The sequence below is a fragment of the Pinus tabuliformis genome, chromosome Q (genome assembly GCF_031772625.1).
Source record: "Pinus tabuliformis cultivar Carrire ecotype Pingquan chromosome Q, CPIR1, whole genome shotgun sequence".
Taxonomy (NCBI): Eukaryota; Viridiplantae; Streptophyta; class Pinopsida; order Pinales; family Pinaceae; genus Pinus; species Pinus tabuliformis.
Window position 1 is genome coordinate 348,482,523 of NC_142296.1, and position 24,024 is coordinate 348,506,546.

A 24,024-nucleotide genomic window follows, 5' to 3' on the forward strand; every position below is an offset into this window, starting at 1 on the left:
ACAAATCTCACTAAATAAAAGCATAACGACTGGAATTGAAAACTAAAGTTTAGCAGAGGAAGCAAGTCTTAGATCACCACTTGATGCAAAAACTACATTAAAAATCTCGAGCATAACCTATTCTGAAATGCACTAATCAATGTTAGTAGAAAATATAACAAGCTGCAAAAACATGTACAAGATTTAGAATGATTAAAACCATAAGAAAAACATGAGAAATGTACAGCTCAAATAAGAGAAAATATACATGAAAAACTATACAAAACAAAAGAAGAACCTCAGCCACGCAGGGGCCCTCTGCACAGCTTTGGACTAACACGCTGTCACTTCAAACCACGCTTAAACAACCATGTGAAAAATAGAGTTTTGTATTATGAAACAGAGGAATATGTCTCTCGGTTACACAACAACAAAGTAACGCTAAAACAACAGTATCAAGAACTAACTATCTGCGTTGCAAACGCTTATATTTATAGAGGAAAATAGATAACTGTATTTTAGAGGAAATTCTTCAGCAATGGACACGTGAATAGGTCAGAATTCGAAGATTCAGCCTCTCGGTTGCCATGAGCAGTAAATCTACGCAAGGTGGATGTTGGATTGCGTTATGGAGATGGCCTGCAGGTGGCAAAAACGGATCCACGAGTTCAGGAATGGCTTCGGGCTTCTTTTACATGCAGGAACAGAGTCCTAGTTGACGTAGAACTCTCTGTTGACCACCCTTTGACTGGTACCTTTCCTTATGAATTCGGCTAAGAAAATAGGACCTCATCCATGTGTGGATCATTCCTGAGCTGTCCATGTGTCTTGTTCCTCCTTTCGACACTTGTAACCTACAGAACAATGAAAACAGCTGTGGAATTGCGAGTTGGCTACGAAAAGTGGCTACATTCCGTAGCTGATAAAGAAAACCTAGATCAAATAGCACACACAATGATATAATTTGAAAATCACTCAAATATACTCCTGAAATCAACATGTAACAACTTTTGATAGCTTATGAGGCACTGATATGGGAAAATATGAGAGAAAAGGGTTAAGAAAATGTGTAGAAGAGAGGTACGTTTGGGGCTCAACACTAGTCTCTTGAGGAACATTCTTCCCTCATGCTTCTAAATGAGTTTCCTAAACACACACTTCATCTAGATTGGTGGGATAAAACATAAGAATTGTATGTCTTAAATAAATATGTATTTAAGGAGAGTGTCTCATGAAGAAAAATCTACACCTAAGATTAAAGTTCTTATTCTAAATTCTTGTGTGTAACTTTGAACACTCTGACCATTAGCTTGTCTAACATTTTTCCAATCCATAATTTCTTTTTGCATGTAAGCTAATGGATAAAACTGCCTTCTTAATGCAACTACAAAATCATTCCAAGAAGAGATAATTTTACCACTCTTCTTTAAGTCTTCTTGAGTTCTGGCTTCCCATCAGATGTGAGCTACACTTTCTAAATGAAGAGAAGCAATATGGATCTTGGTCACATCATCCTTAATCCTTTGAATCCTACAATAGACTTCAATCTAGTGAACCTGATTATCCAACTTTTCAACATTTAATTCCCCATTGTACATAGGAAATTCAAACTTGACATCAAGCTTTAAAAAAGGAGACTTAGCATCTCAAAACAGGCTACCTTATGTTTTTCGCTTTGAGCTGTCGCGCTGCAACCCTAGCCGCGCCTTCTGAGCGACCCCGCAAGCGCTCTCCCTCATGGAGCCTGGAGGCGGCCCTGCGGCCCCTCCCCCCTTTCCTCCGGAGATCGAAGCCTTCAAGGCTCTTGTAACTGCAACAGGAAAACGTCAGGTCACAGGCCCGCAGCAAAAATTCGTCAAAAAACTGGACAGTATACCCAAGGTGGCCTTACCAGAGGAGGAAATCTGTAGATCTGCGCTGAATCTTGCAGAAAAAGGTCTGATCGGCCAGTTCACCGGTTTGTGGCCATCCCCGAGAGCAGTCGAAGAATGGGTCAAAAGGAATTGGCTACCTTTGGTAAAAGAAGGAATCAAGATCTATTTTGTAGGCAAAGGGTTCTTTGTTTTCTTGTTTGACAGTATAGAGGACAGGGGCCTGATTTTCAGAAATGGGCCATACTTCATGGGGCCTCAAGGACTCTACTTGAACAAATGGTCTACAGATTTCGATCCAACGCAAGACATGCCCAAGGCGGTTCCTGTTTGGGTGCGCCTCCCGCATCTTCCCCTGCATTGCTGGAATCAAAGCTCACTTCAATCCATTGGAAACACTCTTGGAAAATACATAGACCAGGCCCCAAGGAAGGATCAATACTCTTGTGCCCGGATCTGCGTGGAGGTCGATTTGGAAACAGGATTACCTGAAGCGATTAAGCTATCGGTGGCAAACTGGACACACATACAAGAGCTTGATTACGAACAGCTGCCTTTCAAGTGTCGTTTCTGTCATGAGTACGGGCACTTTGCAAGATATTGCAAAAAAAGAAACGAGGAGACAACAGAGAAGGAAAAAGAAGAACAATGGAAACAAGCAAAGAAGACAACACTCAGCAGACAGAGTAACAAAAACAAGGCTAAAGGGACAGAGAACAAAGTAGAAAATGGAAGCACAAGTAACCAAAACGCCGGAAGCAGTGAAACAAAAGGCAATGAGGGGGATAAAAACCCCTTTGAAATCCTCACGCCTCCTTCAGATCCTCCGGAAGCAGGGGAAGAAGAACCACCACAGCAGGAGAATATTGAAACCATAGAACCAGGTAATAACCCAATCCCCATCCCAAGCAATATTTCTTCCCCTTCATACGCAGATATAATAAAAAAAAAAAAGAAAACCATAGAGAATATGGGATCATCAGATGATGAAACATTTGAAAGGACAACAAAAAGGGCTGGACGAAGATCAAACAAGGAAACTAGAGAAGAGGAGTCAGAAAGACAAAAAACCCTCGGCAGTCAAGCTACCATCGAAATGGCACTAGGGAGGAATATCAGGCCTAGGGCCTCCAAAGGAGGAGGGCCTACCCCTTCAAGTGGTAAATGATGCAATTGATCTCTTGGAACTGTAGGGGTCTGGGTAATCCCAACAAGGCAGAGGCTATCAAAGACTTATTGAAGATGGAGACTGCGGACATCCTTATGCTCTAAGAGACCAAAGTAGAAGGGGAAACCCTTCTAAACACCAGCGCTATGAAATGGAAATTTGATTCAGGAAAGGCTGTTAGTGCAAGGGGCACGACTGGAGGAATAGGTACTTTTTGGACAAAAGACTTCTCATTAGAACGATTCTTAGCGACCCAACATTGGATTTTCACAGAGCTGCGTCACACCGTAAGCAATCTTTCCCTCGCTCTGTTTAACTTGTATGTCCCTGTTCATTATGAAGAAAAGAGAGAGTGCTGGAGGACACTCTTGGATTATATAGCGCAAATCAGCCCCTCAAATTTAGTCATAGGTGGAGATCTGAATATAACTCTAGATCCTAAAGAAAAGAAAGGAGGGATTCAGTCTAGAGATCCTTTCACCAATAGAGTGGGCAATTTGATTCTGCAGTGGGATTTGGTAGACTTCAAACCAGTGAAAGGAAAATACACCTGGACAAACAATAGAACCGGAGAAAATCATATCTCTGCCAGATTGGATAGGTTTCTCATCAGCAGCTCTTTAATGATGGACAACAGAATAGTTTTCACCAAGATTCTTCCAAAGCTCACATCGGATCATAAGCCTATCCTATTATGCCTAAAAGAAGAAGAAAATTTAGGCCCCCTTCCATTTCGTTTCAACCCTCTTTGGGCAGGTAAAGAAGGGTTTTTAGAAACAGTTCAAGTAGCATGGAGGATAGATGTCTTCAGTTCCCCAAGCTATGTGTGGGAACAAAAAATGAAAAATACAAAAAAACCACTCAAAGATTGGATAAATAAATCCATGCAATCCCCCAATAGGCAGAGGAAGGAGGCAGTTCTTCAATTGGAAGGAATACAACTTGAAATGGAGGAGAAAGATCCCACTTCCACAGATTTAGCCATTGAAAAATCTACTCAAAGGAATGTATACTGTTCTTTTAGAAATGAAGAGGAATATTGGCGCTTAAAGTCTCGAAGTCTGTGGCTCAAATCTGGGGACAGAAATACCTCATACTTTCATAGACAGTGCAGGGCCCGTCTCTCGCGCAATCATATAACAGAAATCACCAGCACTAGTGGTCAGGTTTATAAAGGATTTTCTCAAATCAAAGAAGCAGCTGTAAATCATTTTCAGAACCTTCTTAGTGCAGAAAGAAATGGGAACGAGGAGGATGAAGCAGAGTTCCTCACAACCATCCCAAATCTAGTCAGTGAGGAAGATAATGATTCTCTGATGAGCCCAGTAACAGAAGAAGAGATAACTAATATAGTCTGGTCCATGGAACCAGATAAAGCCCCAGGTCCCGACGGTTTCACAGTACACTTTTACAGAATTTGTTGGGAGATTATCAAAATTGATCTCTTCAGAATGATAAGAGGAATCTTGAGGAAGGCAAAAGTGGGTGGTGGAATAAAATCCACATTTCTCGCTTTAATCCCCAAGGAAACAAACCCAGGATCCTTTGACAGATACAGGCCGATCTCCCTTTGTAATTCATCATACAAGATCGTGGCCAAACTGCTGGCAAACAGAATTAAGCCACTTCTTCAAAAACTCATCTCTCCAGCCCAAGGAGGATTTGTGAAAGGCAGACAAATCTTGGACAATGTCATTCAAATCCAAGAGGCTCTCCATTCCAGCCATACACGGAAAGAACAAGGTATGATTATCAAATTAGATATGAGTAATGCTTTTGATCGTGTTAACCGTTCTTTCCTGCTCAGGGTACTTGCAGCCTTTGGGTTCAGACAGGAATTCATAAACCTTATCAAAGCCTGCATCGAAAACATCTGGATCGCTCCAATGGTGAATGGGAGACCAACAGAGTTCTTTTTAGCCACCAGGGGACTGAGGCAAGGCTGCCCTCTGTCTCCCTTTCTCTATATTCTGATGGCGGATTCATTAAGTAGAAAGTTGACACAGGAGCAACAAAGCGGCACCATTCCTGGGATAAGAATCGTGCAAGGCGTAGCCCCAATGAATCATGCGCTTTTTGCCGATGATTCACTCCTGCTCGGGGGCGCATCCATGAGAATTGCTAAATCCTTCAAGACAATTCTCCAAAAGTATTGCAGTGTTACTGGAGCACTAATAAATGAGAGGAAAAGCGCAGTTTACGGATGGAATACCGATCAACAAACAATTGAAAGGATAGCCAGTGAATTGGGATTCAAAGGCTATGCAGAGTGGGATAAAATAAAGTATCTTGGTCTTCCGTTGACGATGGGATCCAATCGCAATTATTTGTGGGAGGAGGTGATTTCAAAGTTCAAAAATAAGATAGCAGCGTGGGGCGGAGTCTGGCTTACCACAGGCGGCAAGCTCACTCTCATCCGTTCGGTGCTTTCAGCTCTGCCTACTTTCCAAGCCTCTCTGCTGATGGCTCCAAGGCAAATCGCAGATCAGATCTCTTGTTTAATGCGGAATTTTTTGTGGAATGGTGGGAAGGGGAACAGTAACCGTTTTCACTTAGTTAATTGGGAAATGGTGAAGCGTCCCATTGCTGAAGGTGGACTCCAAATCAGAGACCCCCAACAAGCAAATCTAGCCCTGGGTTGTAAACTCCTGTGGCAGCTAATATCTGAGCCCACGCATCCTATCAGCCAGCTCTTAAATCTCAAATATCTCAGAAATCGGTCGATCATCTCCTTCAACCCAGCGCCTTCTCCTAGAGGAACACAGGCTTGGAGGCTCTGTTGCAAAGGGATAGATTTCTTCAGAACACATTTGTATAAAATTCCAGGGAACGGCAAAAAAACATTGCTGTGGAGAGACCGAATCATGGGCCATCCTCCACTCTCAGTCATAAACGAAATCGCAGATTTAAGAGTCTGGTTAAGATCAAAAGGAATCAGGAAAATCGAGGACATTGCAGAGTGGGATAACAAAGGCAATTGGCAGTGTTGGACTTTGCCCAACATACCAGCGCACTTAAAAAATCAGTTAAACTATTTCATAGATGCAATCACAGACTTTACTCCAGTGCACAAGGACGAGGAAGATTCATGGGGATGGGGACAAACAGGGGTATACACAGCCAAACAAGGGTACTTACAGATGCAAGGCAAAAAGGACTCTTCGCACCCGGAAGCAGTGTGGAAGCAGATCTGGGAAAGCTTCAGCATTCCGAAGATCAATTTCTTCTTTTGGACTTTGTTTCACAACAAAATCCTGACTGGAGATAACCTATGTAGAAGGAACATAGTTGGTCCACATCGATGCGTGTTCTGTAAAAAAGCCTTAGAGACCTTAGTTCACATATTTATTGAATGTGAGTATGCTCAGAAGGCCTGGACTAGCTTCTTGGCTGGACTGAATGTTAGACCCCCAGTGCATTGTTCGATAACAGACATGTTTTCGTCTTGGAAAGCTCGTTATCCCTACAGCATCGCAGACAAATCCCTTTGGCACAAGGTGTGGATTGCAGCTCCAAAATATGTGTGCTGGAAGTTGTGGCTCTCCCGGAACGAAATTGTCTTTAATAAAAAAGAAATGTCTGCAGGAAATGTCGCAGAAAAGGCCAAGAAACTACTAATAGAAACTCTGAGACAATCCAATGTTAGAGACAGCCCCCTAAGAGATGAAGAAAGAGCATGGTTGGGTGATTACACTCCTACAATGAGACCTTCAACAATCACTCGCCCAAATCACAAGGAAAACTGGCAGATTCGAGACACTTTGGAAAGCTTCCAGAAGTGGTGGAAATCTCAAGGAAAATGCACTATCTTCTTTGACGGAGCCTCGAAAGGCAATCCAGGCAGGTCAGGAGCTGGGGGGGTCATTTACCTCCCGAATGGAAGAAAAGAGGAATTCAGTTGGGGACTCGGAATTAAAACCAACAATCAGGCAGAAGTCCTCAGTCTTTTAAAAGCTTGCCAACTGGCCAGAAAAGGAAACCCAAGGGAAATCTTAGTGTTTGGAGACTCAGAATTGCTGATAAAATCTCTATTAAATAAGAAAGGGCTCAAGGATCCAGTACTGAACAAACAGATATTAAGAGTGAATAGACTCTTGAAGGACTTCTCTTCAGTTCAAATCTTTCATATCCTCAGAGAATTAAACTCAGAAGCAGACAGCCTGGCAAATATTGGATGTAATCTAGAAAAGAACATGATCAGCATAAATGCAGGAGAACCGAATATGGCAGCCATTCCTTAAAAGGGCAAGTCGATCTTGTAAAAGCAGAAAATTGTTCTATTAGAAACAGAAAAATGTAAAACTTGATATGGCTTTGGCCACCCATAAATAAAATACCCGTTTCGGTTAAAAAAAAAAAAAAGGAGACTTAGCATGTCATTTTGGGGATCTTGGAGGAGAATGTGAAGGAGATGAAGAAGGAGATGATGATGGATGAGATGGTGGAGGTGAAGGAGGAGGTGGAGGTGGAGGCTTGCTCCCATCACCACCATTACCTTTTGGTTGATTTGAACTCTCTCCATGCAACCTTGTTGTCCTCTCTTCATATAAAACTTTCACCATTTCAGGCATGTAATAGAAAGCATTTCTGAAAGCTCTCTCATCCTTAGAAATCATGTCATGTCCTTCTTCATGTGCCAGGACTAGTGGAGTTTGAGGACTTTGTGACCTCCTTGAACCAATTTGTGGATTTGGTTGTTCAAGCACTCCTTTTCCACTTTTCAACTTTAACCTTGTAAGCATAAATAAAAGACTTGCAAACATAGTAAAACCTTCGAAACAACCATCCTCTGATACCAAACTGATTTGAAATTAAAAAACTGGAAGGTTTCATAAAAAGTTTGCAAGCAAGTTTATGTCTTGAGGGAAATGGATTAAGTTACAAAAGCACATAAACTTAGTGTTTTTAGCTTAGTTTGTAGAAATAAAATAGATAAAAATGAACCATAAACAACAACACAACACAACAATTTGATAACGAAGTTCACCCCTCCTTGGGATACGTCTCTAGGTCCAACTTCCAATGTCGGACCTATTTAATTCTATGCTCTAATATGAAATTACATCAGTGTACAATGCTAACATTTCAAAAATAGTGCTTCCAATGGATTTAGAATGCTCAAAAACCCTTATTTAGGCTCTTCTTGAGCTCAAAAAGGTTAAAAATTAAGCAAGATATGCTTCTTGGAACCAATCTCTGCTATCTGTCCTGCAAAAATACAATTTTGGCTATCCATTCTATGAATTCAGCATTTTCACCAACCATCAAGTGATAATTTTTCCTGGCGCCAACGAGATTGCTCCCAAATAAGGCGCAATTTTTTTCCTATTTAAAAGTTCCAATAACTCTTAGCATCAGATCATAGTCACATTGAATGCGATATGGTTGGGGGTCGGGGCTAACCACTCATCCCCGCTGTTGTAGCTCTTCCCTATTCGCTAGAGGTCACACTTGTTTCGAGAATAGGGGGCCAAGGCTTATCTGCCCTCCTTCTCCACTAGCTCCTCCATGTGGTCGCATGGTTGCATATGCCTTGGGGCTGGAGCCAAGCACCCCGCCTGCTCCCCCAAATGTACGGATCACTGTATTTTAAATAAAACCAAGGTCGTATGGTTGTTAAGAACCATCATTTGGCTTAGAGGTAGAGCGTGAAGTTGTGTTGTGGCAGGTCAAGGAGTCGAACCTTGTTGAGGGCCTTGGGCCACTTATATATTTGTTTTGCAATCATAGAGGGCCACATGGCACCCTCTTACTGGGCCACATGGTGCCTCACCATTGGCACTTTTCAAACCAAACCAACCAATAAAATTGCAACACATGCCTCAGTACGAATTTGCCACGTGTCGAGCTGGGATATGTCCTACTGTCTGTCATATGCCCAGTCAGCATGTTGACATCAACATGATGTCAATTGTAAAGTCCACCTAGTCAACCTGGCTATTGGACTTTTTTAGCCGTTTCCAAAACTTCAGAATGCAATAACTTGAGAATATGATGTCGGTTTGAGGCGATTCAAGTGGCGTTGGATTCAAGATTACGAGCACTACGATTTGGCACTAGTTTTGAGCAATTTCAAGAAATTTCAAGCACTTTCATTTTTGAGCATTTTTTTGATCCCCTAGATCACTGAGGTATGATTTTGATTATGTATTCTATTTGGTTTATCTAACATGGTATGTCAAAGGAAATATAATATCATAGATGAAGAACAGAATTGTGGACTATGGTTCACATGACTCCCCTCACAAGCCTGATGTGAATTCAACGAAATGTGATATGTTAGTTGAGTAGCAAGGAGAAGAGTACTCGCTTGATATAGTAGGTACATTGAGAATTTTGAAGGCAGAAATAAGAATTTGTAAGGAAGATAATAGCAGGTTGATTGAGGCACAGGAAAGGCTTTCCATAGCTCAGGAAAAGCAGGTAGAGGTTAATGCAGTCATTCTTCAATTTTTTCAAATTTGTAGAAGTAGGGACCAATCATGGACAGGAGGAAAAGAATAATGGGGCATATTTCAACAAGTCTCATAGAGGACACAGGTTGGACAAAGATGACACAGTCAGAGGTAGAAGATCATTGGATACACCTAATAGGAGGGGTAGTTCCTATGGGTTCTATTCTAGTTCCAGTTCTGAGAGACATAATCTCCAGCAACATAGGAGGAGTGAGTACATGACAAAGGAGTTCTATGAGACGAAGTTGGGTTCTATGGTAGATGATGAGTACATGAGCATATTCCTTGAGTTGTTGAGGTATGTGCCTTACCTCAAGGATGAGAAAATGAAGATTCAAGGGTTCATTAGTGGATTGGATGTAGCATTCAAAAACATGATTGAGTTTGATGAGCCTGAGTCACTCGAAGAAGCCATCATAAAATTAAAGCATTTCTATGAGCAGTCTAAGCATAAGTTTGAACCTAAGCGGGATTGGAAAGTTAATGAGAAGGCTAAAGGAGAATGTAGAACCTTATAAGAAGTTCAATGCAGTTGATAGAGGACATGGATTTCATCCCGAGGAACAGAATGAAGGAAATGGATGAGAACCATTGCAGTGTTGAACCTGTGAGGGAGATCATTGCAAGAAGATTTCCCCTTTGTATCAGAGTAGCATAACGAGATTGTGACATAACTTAGATCTACAATACACAGAAGGCGTGGATAGTTGGGGATGTAGGTTAGAGAATTCCCTCGATCTATGCAGCAGTGAATAATAGGTAGGCAAATCGTCAGACATCCATCATTAAGATGGGAAGTGGAACTAGAGGGAGAGTTCTAGGCAAATCCTCAATGCATCTTGCAGTGAAAGAAGCTCATGCTCCAGAGTTGAGTAATAGAGAAAGTTAAAGTGTGTGGAAGCACTTTGGGTCAAGGAAGCTACATGGTAGATGGTTGATCAATTGTACGCATAACAACTACTTTTTAGTTATGGCTAGATTAGTTAAGGGGATTGGAGTCCCTTGAGGGATGATATGTGTAGGTGTTCAATCGTAGGGTAGCATGCTTGGTACAACAGGTAAGGAAACTGGTATATTGTATATTTATTTATGCATTAATGGTTGTGTGTTTATGGTAGTATTGTAACAACCTTGGTGAAAATTCCATGTAATAAAAGTTAATAAATTCAAAATAAGACCACGGTTAAGGGACACTTATTCCAAGATGAATGTTGGGAAAAAATATCCTAGTGGGCATCACTGGATGTGTTTATGACTAAAGGAAATTGGCAAAGCCAAAGGCATTAAAGAGGAAAAAAGGCATTTTTGGCACATTTATTTATGAAAATAAAGGAAAATAGGAGAAAAGTAAGGTGAAAGGTCACAGGTTGCATGTGAGGAGAAAAATGAAGGAAAATAATGGAAATTGAAGAAAATAGAGGCCTCATTGATAAAAAGGCTTTTGAGGATCAGTTAGAAGGCTTGGTTAGTGTAACTTTGGTCAGCTCAGTTTTGGAGCTCTCTCATTATTATCTCTCCCTCTCTCACTCTTGGACACTTAGATTTTTCTTGGAGAACTCTAGCTTTGGAGCAAGTAAGGAAAATCAAGGAAAGGGGAAGGAAGGAAAGAAAGGATCAAACCGTTTTAGCAGGAATACTTGCAGGTAACATATTGCATTTGTTATTCCCTAGCTGGTTTTAACATGCATGGCTTTGCATGTTGGTGTATGGTTGTCTTGCTGTCGGTGGCATGGGTTTTCTAGGTTATGACAATGGTTTTCAACCTAGCCTTTCCTTTTTCCAGATACCATGGTGTGTTGGGATGTTGATCTCGGTTTTGAGCTTTGGAATTGCCGGATGGATTTCAGAATCTGGGCTGGAGGTGGTCTCAAGGTTCATTACCAAAGGCCTAGGAATCCCTTGACCGTTTTTGGTGAGATACACGGTAAAGCCTAAGGGAGGTGTCTCAGTTTAGGGCCTAGTGATCTGAGGTTGGATTACAGTAAAGCTTGAGAGACAAGGAGACAAAAAATTCCTCAAGGATAGTGATGGATTCTGGATGGCATTCCAACTTTGATTCGGTTTTGTGATCGAAGCACCAGTTTTGGTGTGATCACAGATTGGTGAGGGTGGAGGTGGTTTAACCTTTGGATTCCCTTGGTTGTTTTTGGATTTGTTTTTCCATGAGATCCCACATTCATGCTTGGAATATGGCATGGGGGTGACTGGCTGAAAGAAATATTTGTTTCAGCCATGTATACGGTCGGGTGGTACACGGAAGTCCTGAACCTGGACAGATTTTCCTATGTTTAATAAAAGCTAAGTTATCTTGCTTTTGTGCTTATTTATATGTGGATTTAATGGTTGTTATATCACGATTATTTTCATGGTTTTATGCTGGTTATAAGCATGTTTAAGTGACTGGTTCATGGCATGGCTATTTCATGTATTTATTGTAATTGTTGAAATGATGGACGAAATACCTTCTTGTCATGTCTCATAAGAGCTTTCAGCCATCCATGCTATGTCTTGTATCTTAGACCTGTAGATTGCATTGATGCCAAGTGTTTGACAAAATCTCACTCCCGGTTGGGGATGGTCATGCCTAGTCTAGAGTTAGTTTTTGGTATATCAGTCTTGTCATCATGTGTTTAATGGATTTTAGAAGTTACAAAAAGTTCTGGGTAGTGGATGGAATTATGGGCTTGAAAAGTTCCTTAAATCTTGCAGAATCTGGCACATGTTTGCTGGAAATAGTCCCTGGATAGAGGCGTGTAGGCTTGTGGGAGCATCCAGATCTCTTTGGACACTAGCATGCCCATAACATGGGATTGTATAGAGGTTTCATAGCTTAAAAAATTAGTGGGGCCCAAGGGCATGAAACCTGTGTGGTTGGGATGGCTCCTGGCAATGTTGTTGTTGATGTGGAAGGTATGTTTGATGGGTTTCTATAGATTCCACTTCCTTAAGGATACCTAGGAGGTTGAATTATATCATATTAGCCTCTTGGCACATATTTACCCTAGTGGCTGGTTACTTGGGTAGATATGGAAGGAGGGTGTTACAAGTATGATGCAAGGAATTGCATGGAAAAAGACACTGCCATGAAATCTTGAAGAAGGTTCTGGTTGAGCTTTCCCTTGGAAGCACTGGGAACCATGGGGATGAGTCATGGTGTTTGTTGCTAGTTTTATACTTTCGGTGTTTTATGATTAATTTTCACTTGATTTGTGGTTTTGATTGTGTCTGGTGGCTAACCATGCCACTTTGTTTGTGGTTGCTTAGATTTTTATGTTTTACTTATATTTTCTTCTTATTCTTGCCTGTTATGTTTGATGGTCTTGGGAATTGGTTGCAAAAGAGGAAAGTTAATTGAGCTTGGGGAGAGATGAATGAAACATAATAGTTAATATAAGACTCGGATGAGCCTAGTACATGAGTAAAGGGCAATAAAAGGTAAGAATATGACATCCAGTTGGGATGGTTGGGTCCATTGAGGTAAATGAAAAGTGATGGGACAGTCATGAAAAAGGTAATCAACAATGGTAGAGTACATGGATTTGAGGCATCAGATGCCTTGACTATGTTGGGAATTTTTTCTCTCAATGTTATGCATGAATAAAGGGAGTTCTCTTAACTTTGACCCTATGAGCACTGGTTCCTGGTTTATGAGGAATAAAGTGGGAAAAGTAGCCTTGACAAATCTACGAGGTTAGTATCAAGTCGATATGATTTGATATCGTGTGCTTATAACTATGCCTATGTTTATGTTATGGATAGAAAATGTTGAAGGATACATCAACGGAATGAAAGAAATGTGATTTGTGACATGTTGTGAAAGGCATGGAAAGTGTAAGGAGCCACATAACCAAGAATTGGGTTGTGGATGCTTGTCATAAGGCACATGAAAGATACTATAGGCAATATTGCCTGGTAGAGATGGAGTGGTCTTTGGATATGCAGTACTATTGAGTACATGTTGTGTTGTGTACATGTTTTGTGGTGTACATGTGGTACTATGTGATGTGTATTATGCAGTCGTGTATCATGACATTTATATTCATTGTGTTGTACTATGTGTATATATATGTGTTTTGTGGTGCACCGTGTGTAGGTGTATGTATTGTGTTGTACACCATGTGTGGGTGTATCTATTGTGATGTACACTATGAGTATGTGTACGTATTGGGGATTGGTTCTCTGGATCCTTGGAGGCTATGGGATGAAGCCTTGTAACAATTTGGGTTCCTTTGAGGTTCTGGGTTGAGTTACTAGTCCCTGGAGCCTATGGATGGGACAAATTCTCTGGAGTTTTGATAGGTTCCCTAGAGGTTGTGGGTTGGGATGATAATCTCAAGATCCATGGACAACTTGGGATGAGACCAATATTGAGTTGTTGATATAAAGGGTTGAGACAACATAGTCTTTGGATACCCTTGTTTCTGATACTGAATAGAAGAGAAGGCACTGGGTGCTTGCCGGTTTTGGAAACTGCTCCAGTGTGTGTACAGAAAGGACAAATAATAAAGGAAGAATTAAGAACAATTTAAAAGATAAGTATCAGTATTTTACTTCAGTTGTTAATTTTGCACATAGTCTATGATTTTGATTTATGATGGTCAAGTTTTGTGCTAACTGTATGTGATAGGATGATTTGATGAAAGATACAATTCGACTTGTTGTCACAGGAAGTAAACAAAATTGCAAGTGTACCTTATTGATGAGCTACCATTGAGGTATGATTTGAATTTATTTCAATTCCTCAAGTCTAATGGAAATTATATGTTTGGTACAGGAAAGCATGAAAAATGCCTGGTTTGGGTGGCTGGAACTTACTGCAAGAGTGTTAGAAACAAAAATAAAAGGATTTGGAACGCACAACAATATGTTGGTAAAGTACTTCAAGAGTAGGTCGATTGTGGTACATTGGTACCTAATAGTGTCCACTGATTTCCATGAGCATGCTATGACTAGTATGTTGGTTTTGAGGAAAGGATATAGGCTTGGTTTTTAGAGTCTCTGGTGCGAGGAAACCTTGCCAAGGGATGGATTTCCCAAGGGACTGGAAAGTAGAGAAGGCGATTCAAGTGGAACTTGGAAGGTGTGTGACTGCATGGAAGGGGGTGACCAGATTTCCCGAGAGACTAGGAAGCAGAGAAGGGAAGGTCAGGGAATATTTTCTTTTTGGTCATTAACATTTCAAGATGGAATCAGAAACACATTGGGAATGTGCCCTGGAACAATGAGTCGGTAACTGTTCATCGAGAGAACAAGTAGCACAAAGATTTTAGCGCTAGACATTGGATGCAAAGTTTGATTTGGCAGTGGATTCTAGACTTCTTGGAAGGAGGTGAATCTTGGTACTATTTTGAGGGTGGAGGTGTGAGCCTCTAGATTCCCTTGTTGCTGATGCAGGCATCATATCCCTTTGTATTGGGAACGGGTCCCCTGGGGTCAATTTTGGGGTTAAAAGCCCAAGTTTTGGGGTAGAAAGCCCAAATTTTGTATAAAGGAATGTAAAGTCCCCACATTTTGTGGTCACAAAGCACGAAGATATCAAGAGTCAAAAAGGATTTTTGCCCTTAGTTTATATAGCTTGTTTCGGCTTGATGAGATCCGCCCTTGGTCCGGGGACCATGGGATTGTATAAAAAGGAGGTCTTAGAGGAGTTTAAGATAGTTCAGTTCATAATGGGAAGTTCATAGTTGGAGTCATTGAGGAGTTTGTGAAGAGCTAAGAGAGAGAGTCTTAGCATAGGAAAGAGGCTCTGCAGTTGAAAGTGCAAAGGCCTAGGGTAGAAGTCCATAGCTGAGTGCGCGGACCCCTGTAGCTGTGTGCGCAAGGTGGTTAAAGTCTATACTGGAAATCAGAATCATCAATAAAGAGAAGTATTTTGAAATGACTGTGTATTTGACTTCTGTCAATTGCATGTGATTATGTATGTTAAGCACTGGGTTTTGTGTTTTATTGCTAATTTGATGCGCGAATATATATGTTTTTCTTTGTTATATGAACGCAAGAGATATATGTTTACGTGAAGACAATCTTAATTGCATGTTAGAGTTGGCGAACACTTAAGATAATATGGGAAACTATACAGTAAAGTAGTTACAGAGGCGTGTAGGTGCCTAAATCGTTTGTTAAGGTTACGCGAAGGACGATCACAGACCTTCACAGAGGTTCTAAAAGACTAATAAAGAAGTACATCGATAAGCCCTAAAGGTTTATCAATTTGCGCGAAGGCAGAGTTAAAGTGTAAAACAGACATCACAACCATCTCAGGGTGCGGAAACTTGGTTCCTGCATCCCCCCATACTACTTCGGGTGAGACTTCAGTCCACGCTCCATGGATTGATGCCAAAAGGGCCAGTAGTGTAGGGATTTTCTTGGCTAACTAACGCTGAACCTGGGTCAGGGCCCATCAAGTCAACATTTTGTTTGATGGATAGAGCAAATGTGCATATGTATATATGTGTATATTATTGTAAATACTATATCAATATGTGTTTATAAAGCTCCATAGACAAAATGATTATTTGATGGTTGAAGCAAATGTGCATAAGTGTCTATGTGTTCTCATTGTAAATACTACATTGAGATGGGTTTATAAAGTTACATAAGTAGTATGTTGTCATGCTTTTAGAAATTTCCATTGTAAATACTGCAACGAGCTATATTATAAAGATCCATAGGAAGTATGTGTTGTTGCTTATAAATGTCATTGAACATTGAGGATGGTGTTTCCCCAAGGGGGATGGGTTTGTAACAACCCTTGGTTGAATTTCCATGTAAATAAAATGAGGCAAAGGTCATGGGACACGTATTCCAAGATGAATGTTGGGTAAAATAGTATAATGGGCATCACTTGTGGATTGATAAGGGCTAAGGAAATTGGCAAAGGCAAAGAGGCAACAATTAGCATTTAATTATGAAAATAAAGGAAAATAGGAGAAAAGGAAGGTGAAGAGACACAAATTTGCATGCAAGGGAAATTAGAGGAAAGATGAAGTAAAATGAAGAAAAAAGGAACATCAATAATAAAGGCATTAGATAAATAATTCTTAGATTTTGTTAGTTTTGAGTTTAGCACACTCTCATTCTCTCATACTCTTGCACACTTAGAGAATTCTTAGAGCATGCTTGGAGCACTCTAACATTCACTTGGATTGGTGAAAGAAAGCAAAGGAAATCAAGGAAGCACAAGGAGACAATTAGATCAACAATTATATTAGGGATAGTTTGCAGGTAGTAGGTTGCATGTGTGATTTCCTTGCTGATTTTTAGACGCATGGTATATGCATGTGGTTACTTGGTTATGTGTTGTCATTGACATGGATATTTTCCTGGATTGACAGTGGTTTTAGCCTTGCCTTTCCATTTCCTAGATAGCCATGGTGTTGTGGGTTTCCCACTTGTTTTTCTGATTGGTTCTCAGGTTCCCTATGACTGTGGGTGCGAATTAACACTCTAGAGCCCTAGAACAACTTGGTTTTAGTTACTAGTTCCTAGAGCCTACAGGTTGGGAAAAACACTTTGGAACCTTATGGGTTGAGGCATTAGACCTTGGAGCCACAGGTTGGAACAAATTCTATGGAGCCCTGATTTAGTTGTGGGTTGAGTTACTAGTTCCTGGAGCCTTGGAAAAACTTTGGTAGAGACTAATCTAGTTGATGTTAGTGATTTATGGACCATATAGGTGATATCACTGTGGTTGAGGGTTGAGGTGGTTTTTCCTCTGGAAGCCCTGGTTGGTTTTGTTTTGGTTTAACCCTTATGATCCCACATTCATGCTTGGAATAATGCATGGGGGTGATTGGATGAAAGAGAGATTTGGTTCTACCCAATCTATGGTCGGGTGGTATGTGGAAGTCCCTGACTGGGTTGACATGTTCATATGCTAATAAGTGTTATTTTCCTATTGTGATATATGAGCACTTGTATTGGTTATCACGTTAACATACTGGCTGATTTTGTATAATCTCTATTTTGGTTATATGCTGGTTATATACCTGGTTATATGATGTGCTCTAGCTATGGCTCGTGTTCATGATTTGTTAAGTTAATGGATAGTTGATGAATGCATGGACTAACAAGTGTTACGTAACTAGTTAGAGAGGGCTTGGCGCCTTCTTGGTGATTCTCAAATGAATTTCAGAAGTTATGATCATATATGCATTCATGACCTATAACTTTCATGTTTACCATGTGTTTGACGAAATGTATGTTGTGTACTAGGCATTTCTTGTTGATGGGCCTCCAAATTAAACATAAATTAAGGCCCATATTACCATCCTTCAACATGTTAAACCTATCTTTCTGCATTAGATGACATTTTTTATCTTTAATATGTTCATTAGGAATGTTTAGAGGTAATTTCATATTATGTGCTTGATATTATTTATTTTTGTAGAATATTATGAGAATATTGGGCAGATTATGAAGACTAGGAGGATGAGATAATTTAGGGACTTTCTCCCTGCTACAGGAGTGCCAAGATTGGATAATAAATGGATAAGATATTATGAAATTATTGCATAAATTATGGAGCTCTAGTGATTGATAAAATATAGGAATGTGTTCCCTATCATTTAATGAAGATTCTTAGTGTTGGGAACCTGTTGACGATGCTAGACCTACCAAAATTCAGGGGATCTCCCTGATATGAAGTCCCAACTAGACCTAAAACCATTTGGAGTAGGAGTCCCAACAATGGGTGGTAATGTAATGCCTTGACTGTAGAGGCACACATAGGTAAGTATGATAACTTTGGGTGAGAGCAATTGTGTGACCCTGCGGAGAGTCAAGTGCGATGCATGAAGGTTTTAACACACGTATGGGAAAAGGAAGTGCGCCCCTTAGAATCTTGTAATAGTATGCAACTTGAAATGAACACACAAGCATAATGAAATTGTTGGTATCAAATTATGACTGTCCATTTCACTTAAAAATCCTCTTTTGTTTATTATTTTTGACCATATAACCTTCATATTTCATCCATAACCCTTAGAAACTAAATGATATTATTTCATTATCATTATTTTTATCTTGAAATTAATTTTTGAAATTATTGTGTTAAAAATGACATTTTCCAGAAAATTACAAGATGTTGTAACTTCCTGTAATTGTTCCATGGTTTGACATGTTGCATAATAGGTTGGTGAATTTGAAGATAGTGGGCATGAAGCTAAATGTACATGGATGGTGGATTACCTATCCACTTTCGGATTTGAAGGAAATAGGTGTCCGGTCAACGCTGGTCAAACCGAGCCACTTCAACAGAATTTCCAGAAATTTTGAAAAAGAATTTCTATTTTCTTTGATATTTTTGACTAAATGGAGGATTTGAACCAATTTCAACCTCCTTTGATGTAACTGATAAGATTTCATTAGGATATTAGGGAGGATGAATAGTTTCTTTTTGTTATGGAAATTGGTGATAAATAGCTCAAAGGGAGAACTAGATAGTTTAGTTTTTGATTTATGAGAAACTTGGAACAGCCTATGTGTGACTTGTGATTTTTGAATTTAAATTCAGAGCTACAACATTGAGTTCAGCCTATGCTTTCAGATCCAATAATCTTCTTCACTTGAGTTAGCTTATAGTGTGCCTGCGAAGTGTGGAAGGGCCCCCACTACAGAGCTGGTACACTCCTTATTTAGTTGTCTTTCTAAATTGCATTGATAAAACTAATATGTAGAGTTTGCTATTTCATTTGTGTGCTGCAAGTTTATGCCATTAAAAGTTTTTAATTGAAAGAATTTTATTTTTTGTGAAGAGCCTTGTAAAAGGACTCAACCAATATCCATCTTAAAGATTAAAAAACATGCTTGTTATTTCATGATTTTGATTTCAGAGTTAATTCATAATTCATGATTTGGAATGCATAATTCAATTAGTAATTAGCTGAATGAATCTTGTAAAAGAATCACTTACTATTTGATTTCTAGAACTACTCATCTTGAATATTGCTTTGAATAGCTAAGTCTTAGAAATTGTTTTGAAAGGGACTCTATAGAACAAAATTCTTGTAAAGGAATTGTAGAACCCCTAACAAAGGAATTAATACTCTGTTTTTGTTACCTAGGCAATCAGAATTTCATTGGATTTGTTTTCATCTAAATTGATGCTTAAGTGCTTGAAAAGACAAGGAGGGACCTCTTGTAAGAGAGCATTGTTAATTTCATTTCACTAGGCTATCATTAGAACCCTAGATCCTTCTAGATCTATATACATTAGATGAGTGCCTCTAAGTGTACTTTCTCGGGTTGATAAAGGAATTAGAGCTTAACTTACCTTAGTAAGTAAAGTCCAAACATTTTGGTCGCGTTGCTGGGGAGGTGCAACTAGAAATATTTAGAAAAAAAAGAATCTAAAAAAAAAACTTAAAATCAACAAAACAACAAAAACATAGATTTAAATTCAATCTTTAGTCATGTTTATTCATGTCTAGATTTAGGGATGAGAAAGGAAGATTCACAAAAACCCCCCAACCAACAACTAACCCACCATTAGGAGCAGAACCATTAGAAAAGATTGTATTCACAACACCAACTGGAAAAGTCACTGTAGAAGAACTTGAGGAAAAAGAAAGATCAGGCCAGAGACTTACTCTTGTTGAAAAACAAATCCTACTAGCTCATGAGGCAAAGAAAAGATGTATACCTAAGACTTCTATAGTAGGGAAACTAAAAGAGTGTAGTACAAGAATCCAATAGCCTATCCTTGAATAGATTGTTCCTCAAGAACCAAAATAGGAAGAAGAGATAGAAACCTTAGACAAGTCACATATCACAATGGTTGAAGACAGAGGATCCAAAGGACCTACTGTAGAACAACTAAGAGAGTATGAGAGACGAATGGAAGAAAGGAGAAGATAAAGAGAGAATGAAGAAAAACAAGGAAATGATACTCTGTTTAGAGGGAATCAAAATCCACCAGAGGCAAAGGAATCCACATTTAAATTTCCAATTCAAGATAGAGGAGAGTACATGGATGAGGAAATTAAAATGAAAAATATCCCGCCATCTGTATTACCAAACTTTTATGGTATGGCATCTGAAGACCCTGGTTTGTTTTTGTTTGAATTTGATATAGTATGCCGAACCTATGGATATACCAATGATGCACATTGACTTCGACTTTTTCCTGCCACATTAAAAGCAACAACACTTAGGTGGTTCATGGGTTTAGGTGAACACATAGTCACTGATTGGGATAACATGAGAAAAATATTTTTGAAAAAGTATCAACCTTACTGTCGGTCAAAAGACTCTAAAGATGACATCTTTAGAATGAATCAACAAGAAGATGAGACCTTAGAAGAATACTTGGAAAGATTTTCATACAATCTGCAAAAATCAAAACATAGAACCATGTCTGTTGATCTTATTCGAACAATATTTCTTAAGGGCATCAGGGACGAATATTTAGATGACCTCAATCTCATGGGTAAAGGGGACATTTCTAATTTACCTTTAGAAGAGATTGCTGACTTGTGTCAAAAGTACTCCAGAAGTAGAGCAAGAAATGGAAGAAGAGATATGACATCTAAGATCACTAAATCTGCCACAGGAAATATCACTAAAGTTGAACTAGGAAATCTATTTGAAGATTTCAAAACAGACATTTTAAGCACTTTGGGGAATCAAATAGACACTCTAAAAGCAAAGAAAAGACAATATGAACAAGAACAAGAGTTATCTATATTCTGTCCCAAATGCAGACGAAAACATGCTTTGAAAGAATGTCCTTTAGATAATGTGCAGATTTGTGGGTTTTGTACAGAAAATCATGACACTAAGGATTGCACAAAGATGAAAGTTTTGCAAAACTATAATTTGGAAGCCAACGCAGAGATGGAGAACATGTATTTCATGGGAGCTTGAAGGCCATGGCAACCAAGACCTCCAGGTATGTTTTAAAATCCAAATCCACCAAATTATAACATGCTTGTTCAAAATTCTTGGAATGTTCCTCTGCCTTGGAAAAATTGGTTTAATCAACGGCAACAAACTTGTCCACAACAAGGATGGAAAGGATATTCCTACCCTCAGCAATTTTCTCAACAACCACCTCAGCAATATCAACAACCATTTCCTCAGCCATATCCTCAACACTATCAACAACAATATTCTCAGCCATATCCACAACAATACCCTCAGCAACCAGTTTCTTATCAACAACAAAATCCTCAGCAAACCTTACCTGCTCCTCCACAAATAAATTCACCATAGCTACAATTACCATCCAATCAGCCTCCTAAACCCACGCAGCTACCAGCTCAACCCATAGCTAACCCAAACAACCGAATAAATAGACCATCTTATAGCATTTATGAAGGACAATTGTACCCAACTCTGTCGCTGCAAAACATTAAACTAAGGTCAGGTCGAATTCTGCAAAAGGAACCTCCACCTGTTCCAACACAGTCACAAAAACAGAGTCAAATTGATGAACAAGAAATACCAACACACAACAAACAAAATGATCCAATACATAACAAACAAAACAATCTAGAATAGGGTCAGCAAATCAAAACAGTACAGTCACCCCCATTTCTAGAACAATTACTTCAACCAAAATTGCCCACACCATTTCCACAATTCGATGTTCTTGATGAATTGAGAAATGTGTATGTCAAAATGCCATTACTCTAGGCAATCAAGGATATTCCAATTTATACCAAAGCCATTAAAGAACTCTGTCTCAAAAAGCCTGCAAAGAAAATATTTGATCCACAAAAAATACATGTTATTGGCAATTTAGCTGGCTTAATGTCAAATGTCATTTCCATGGAAAAATATGTTGACCCAGGCATACCTAGAGTCACAAAAATTATCAACAAAATTTCAATTCCAAACACTCTGATTGACTTAGGAGCTGCAATAAATGTTATGACATTGGACACAATGAAAATTTTACAGCTAACAAATTTATAGTCAACACCGATTGTTTTGGAATTAGCAGATCGCTCTAAAGTCATTCCTAAAGGGATACTGGAAGATATAATTGTTTCACTGGACTCTTGGGAGTATCCAGTTGATTTCTTAGTACTCCAGCCAAAATCAAACTTAGGAGGACACCCACTCATACTTGGCAGACCATGGTTGGCAACTGCTGATGCATTCATTGGGTGTAGATCGGGTAACATGATCATTTCTAGAGGCACAGAGAGAAAGCAACTTACCTTGTACCCATCAGCCCAAGCTCCAGTAGTAACACAAAACCTATGGCTTGATGATAAATACAATGATAGGGAAGAAATATACTCCGTTTTAAGAATCAATCAAATGTATGATTTCAGGGAAGACAATAATGAAGATTTAATGGAAATGTTGGAGTTGAGAAATGAACAATACACTACCGCATATCAAATATTGGCACAAAGATTTCAGGAGACTTGTACCATGTATTCTCTAAAAACATTATTTGAAGATATCTTTCCAATCAACTCCATTACAAACATACAAAGCAAGACTGTAGAAATCAGCCTAGGAAAAACACTGAACATTGGATCATTTCTAGAAACATCTCAGGAACGGAAATTGCTTGACTTGCTCAACAAATACCAAAAGGCATTTGCTTGGGACTGCAATGACATGCAGGGAATTCACTCGGAAACTTGCACTCACCATATCTATACAGAAAATAGTATTCAACCAGTGAGGCAGCCACAGAGAAGGTGAACCCCATGCTCAAAGAAATTGTAAGAGACGAATTGCAGAAGTTACTAAAAGTAAAGTTCATTTACCCCATTTCTGACAGCCAGTGGGTATCTCCACTAGTAATAGTCCCCAATAAAAATGGTAAGTGGCGAGTTTGTGTTGACTACAAAGAACTAAATAAAGCCACCCTTAAAGACTATTTTCCATTGCCATTTATTGACCAAGTTTTGGATACATTAGCTGGAAAAATGTCATTTTCCTTCATGGATGGTTTTAGCGGTTACAATCAGATCAGCATAGCCTCATAATACCAAGACAAAACAACATTTTCCTATCCCTGGGGCACGTATGCTTACAATGTGCTACCATTTGGCTTGTGCAATGCTCTAGCAACATTCCAGAGAGTAGTATTAGCAATTTTTTCTAATCTGGTCCATGAATGTGTTGAGGTATATATGGATGATTTTTCAGTATATGGGGATTCCTTTGACCATTCTTTGCAAAATCTTGAGAAAGTTTTACAACGATGTATAGAAACCAACTTGTCTTTAAGCAATGAAAAATGTTATATGATGATGAATAAGGGAATAGTCTTAGGACATCATGTTTCTGCCGAGGGAATCAAGGTAGATCAAACCAAAATTCAAATTATTGTTGAATTGCCAAATCAAACAAATCAAAAAGATGTAAGAAGCTTTCTTGGTTATGCAAGCTATTTTAGGAGATTATTGAAAACTTTAGTAGGATAGCTTTCCCTTTGTTTAAGCTTCTTGCAAAAGATGTATCTTTCAATTGGAATGAGGCTTGTCAAAATGCATCTAAGAAACTTAAAGAGAAACTAAGCACTGCTCTAGTTTTGAGGGGAACCAATTGGACTTTACCTTTTCACATCTCAACTGATGCATCC

At 39.3% G+C, this 24,024-nt stretch overlaps 1 protein-coding gene across 1 annotated transcript; it reads left to right on the forward strand.

Annotated features, from left to right (window-relative positions):
* Window positions 1–1,716: 1,716 nt before the first annotated feature.
* Window positions 1,717–7,259, forward strand: LOC149219614 (uncharacterized). The gene is made up of 3 exons (XM_089386873.1): window positions 1,717–2,734; window positions 3,187–3,619; window positions 3,920–7,259. The coding sequence occupies exons 1-3, from the start codon at window positions 1,717–1,719 to the stop codon at window positions 7,257–7,259; spliced, it is 4,791 nt and encodes a 1,596-aa protein (XP_089242999.1).
* Window positions 7,260–24,024: the final 16,765 nt, after the last annotated feature.

What these genes read in the sequence shown, in the direction of transcription:
- LOC149219614 (XM_089386873.1), top strand. Translation starts at nt 1,717, where the DNA reads ATGGAGCCTGGAGGCGGCCCTGCGGCCCCTCCCCCCTTTCCTCCGGAG. An exon ending in TATTGAAACCATAGAACCAG is followed by an intron (nt 2,735 to 3,186) that starts GTAATAACCCAA and finishes AATTTGATTCAG; the next exon opens with GAAAGGCTGTTAGTGCAAGG. An exon ending in ATCTCTGCCAGATTGGATAG is followed by an intron (nt 3,620 to 3,919) that starts GTTTCTCATCAG and finishes ATCCCCCAATAG; the next exon opens with GCAGAGGAAGGAGGCAGTTC.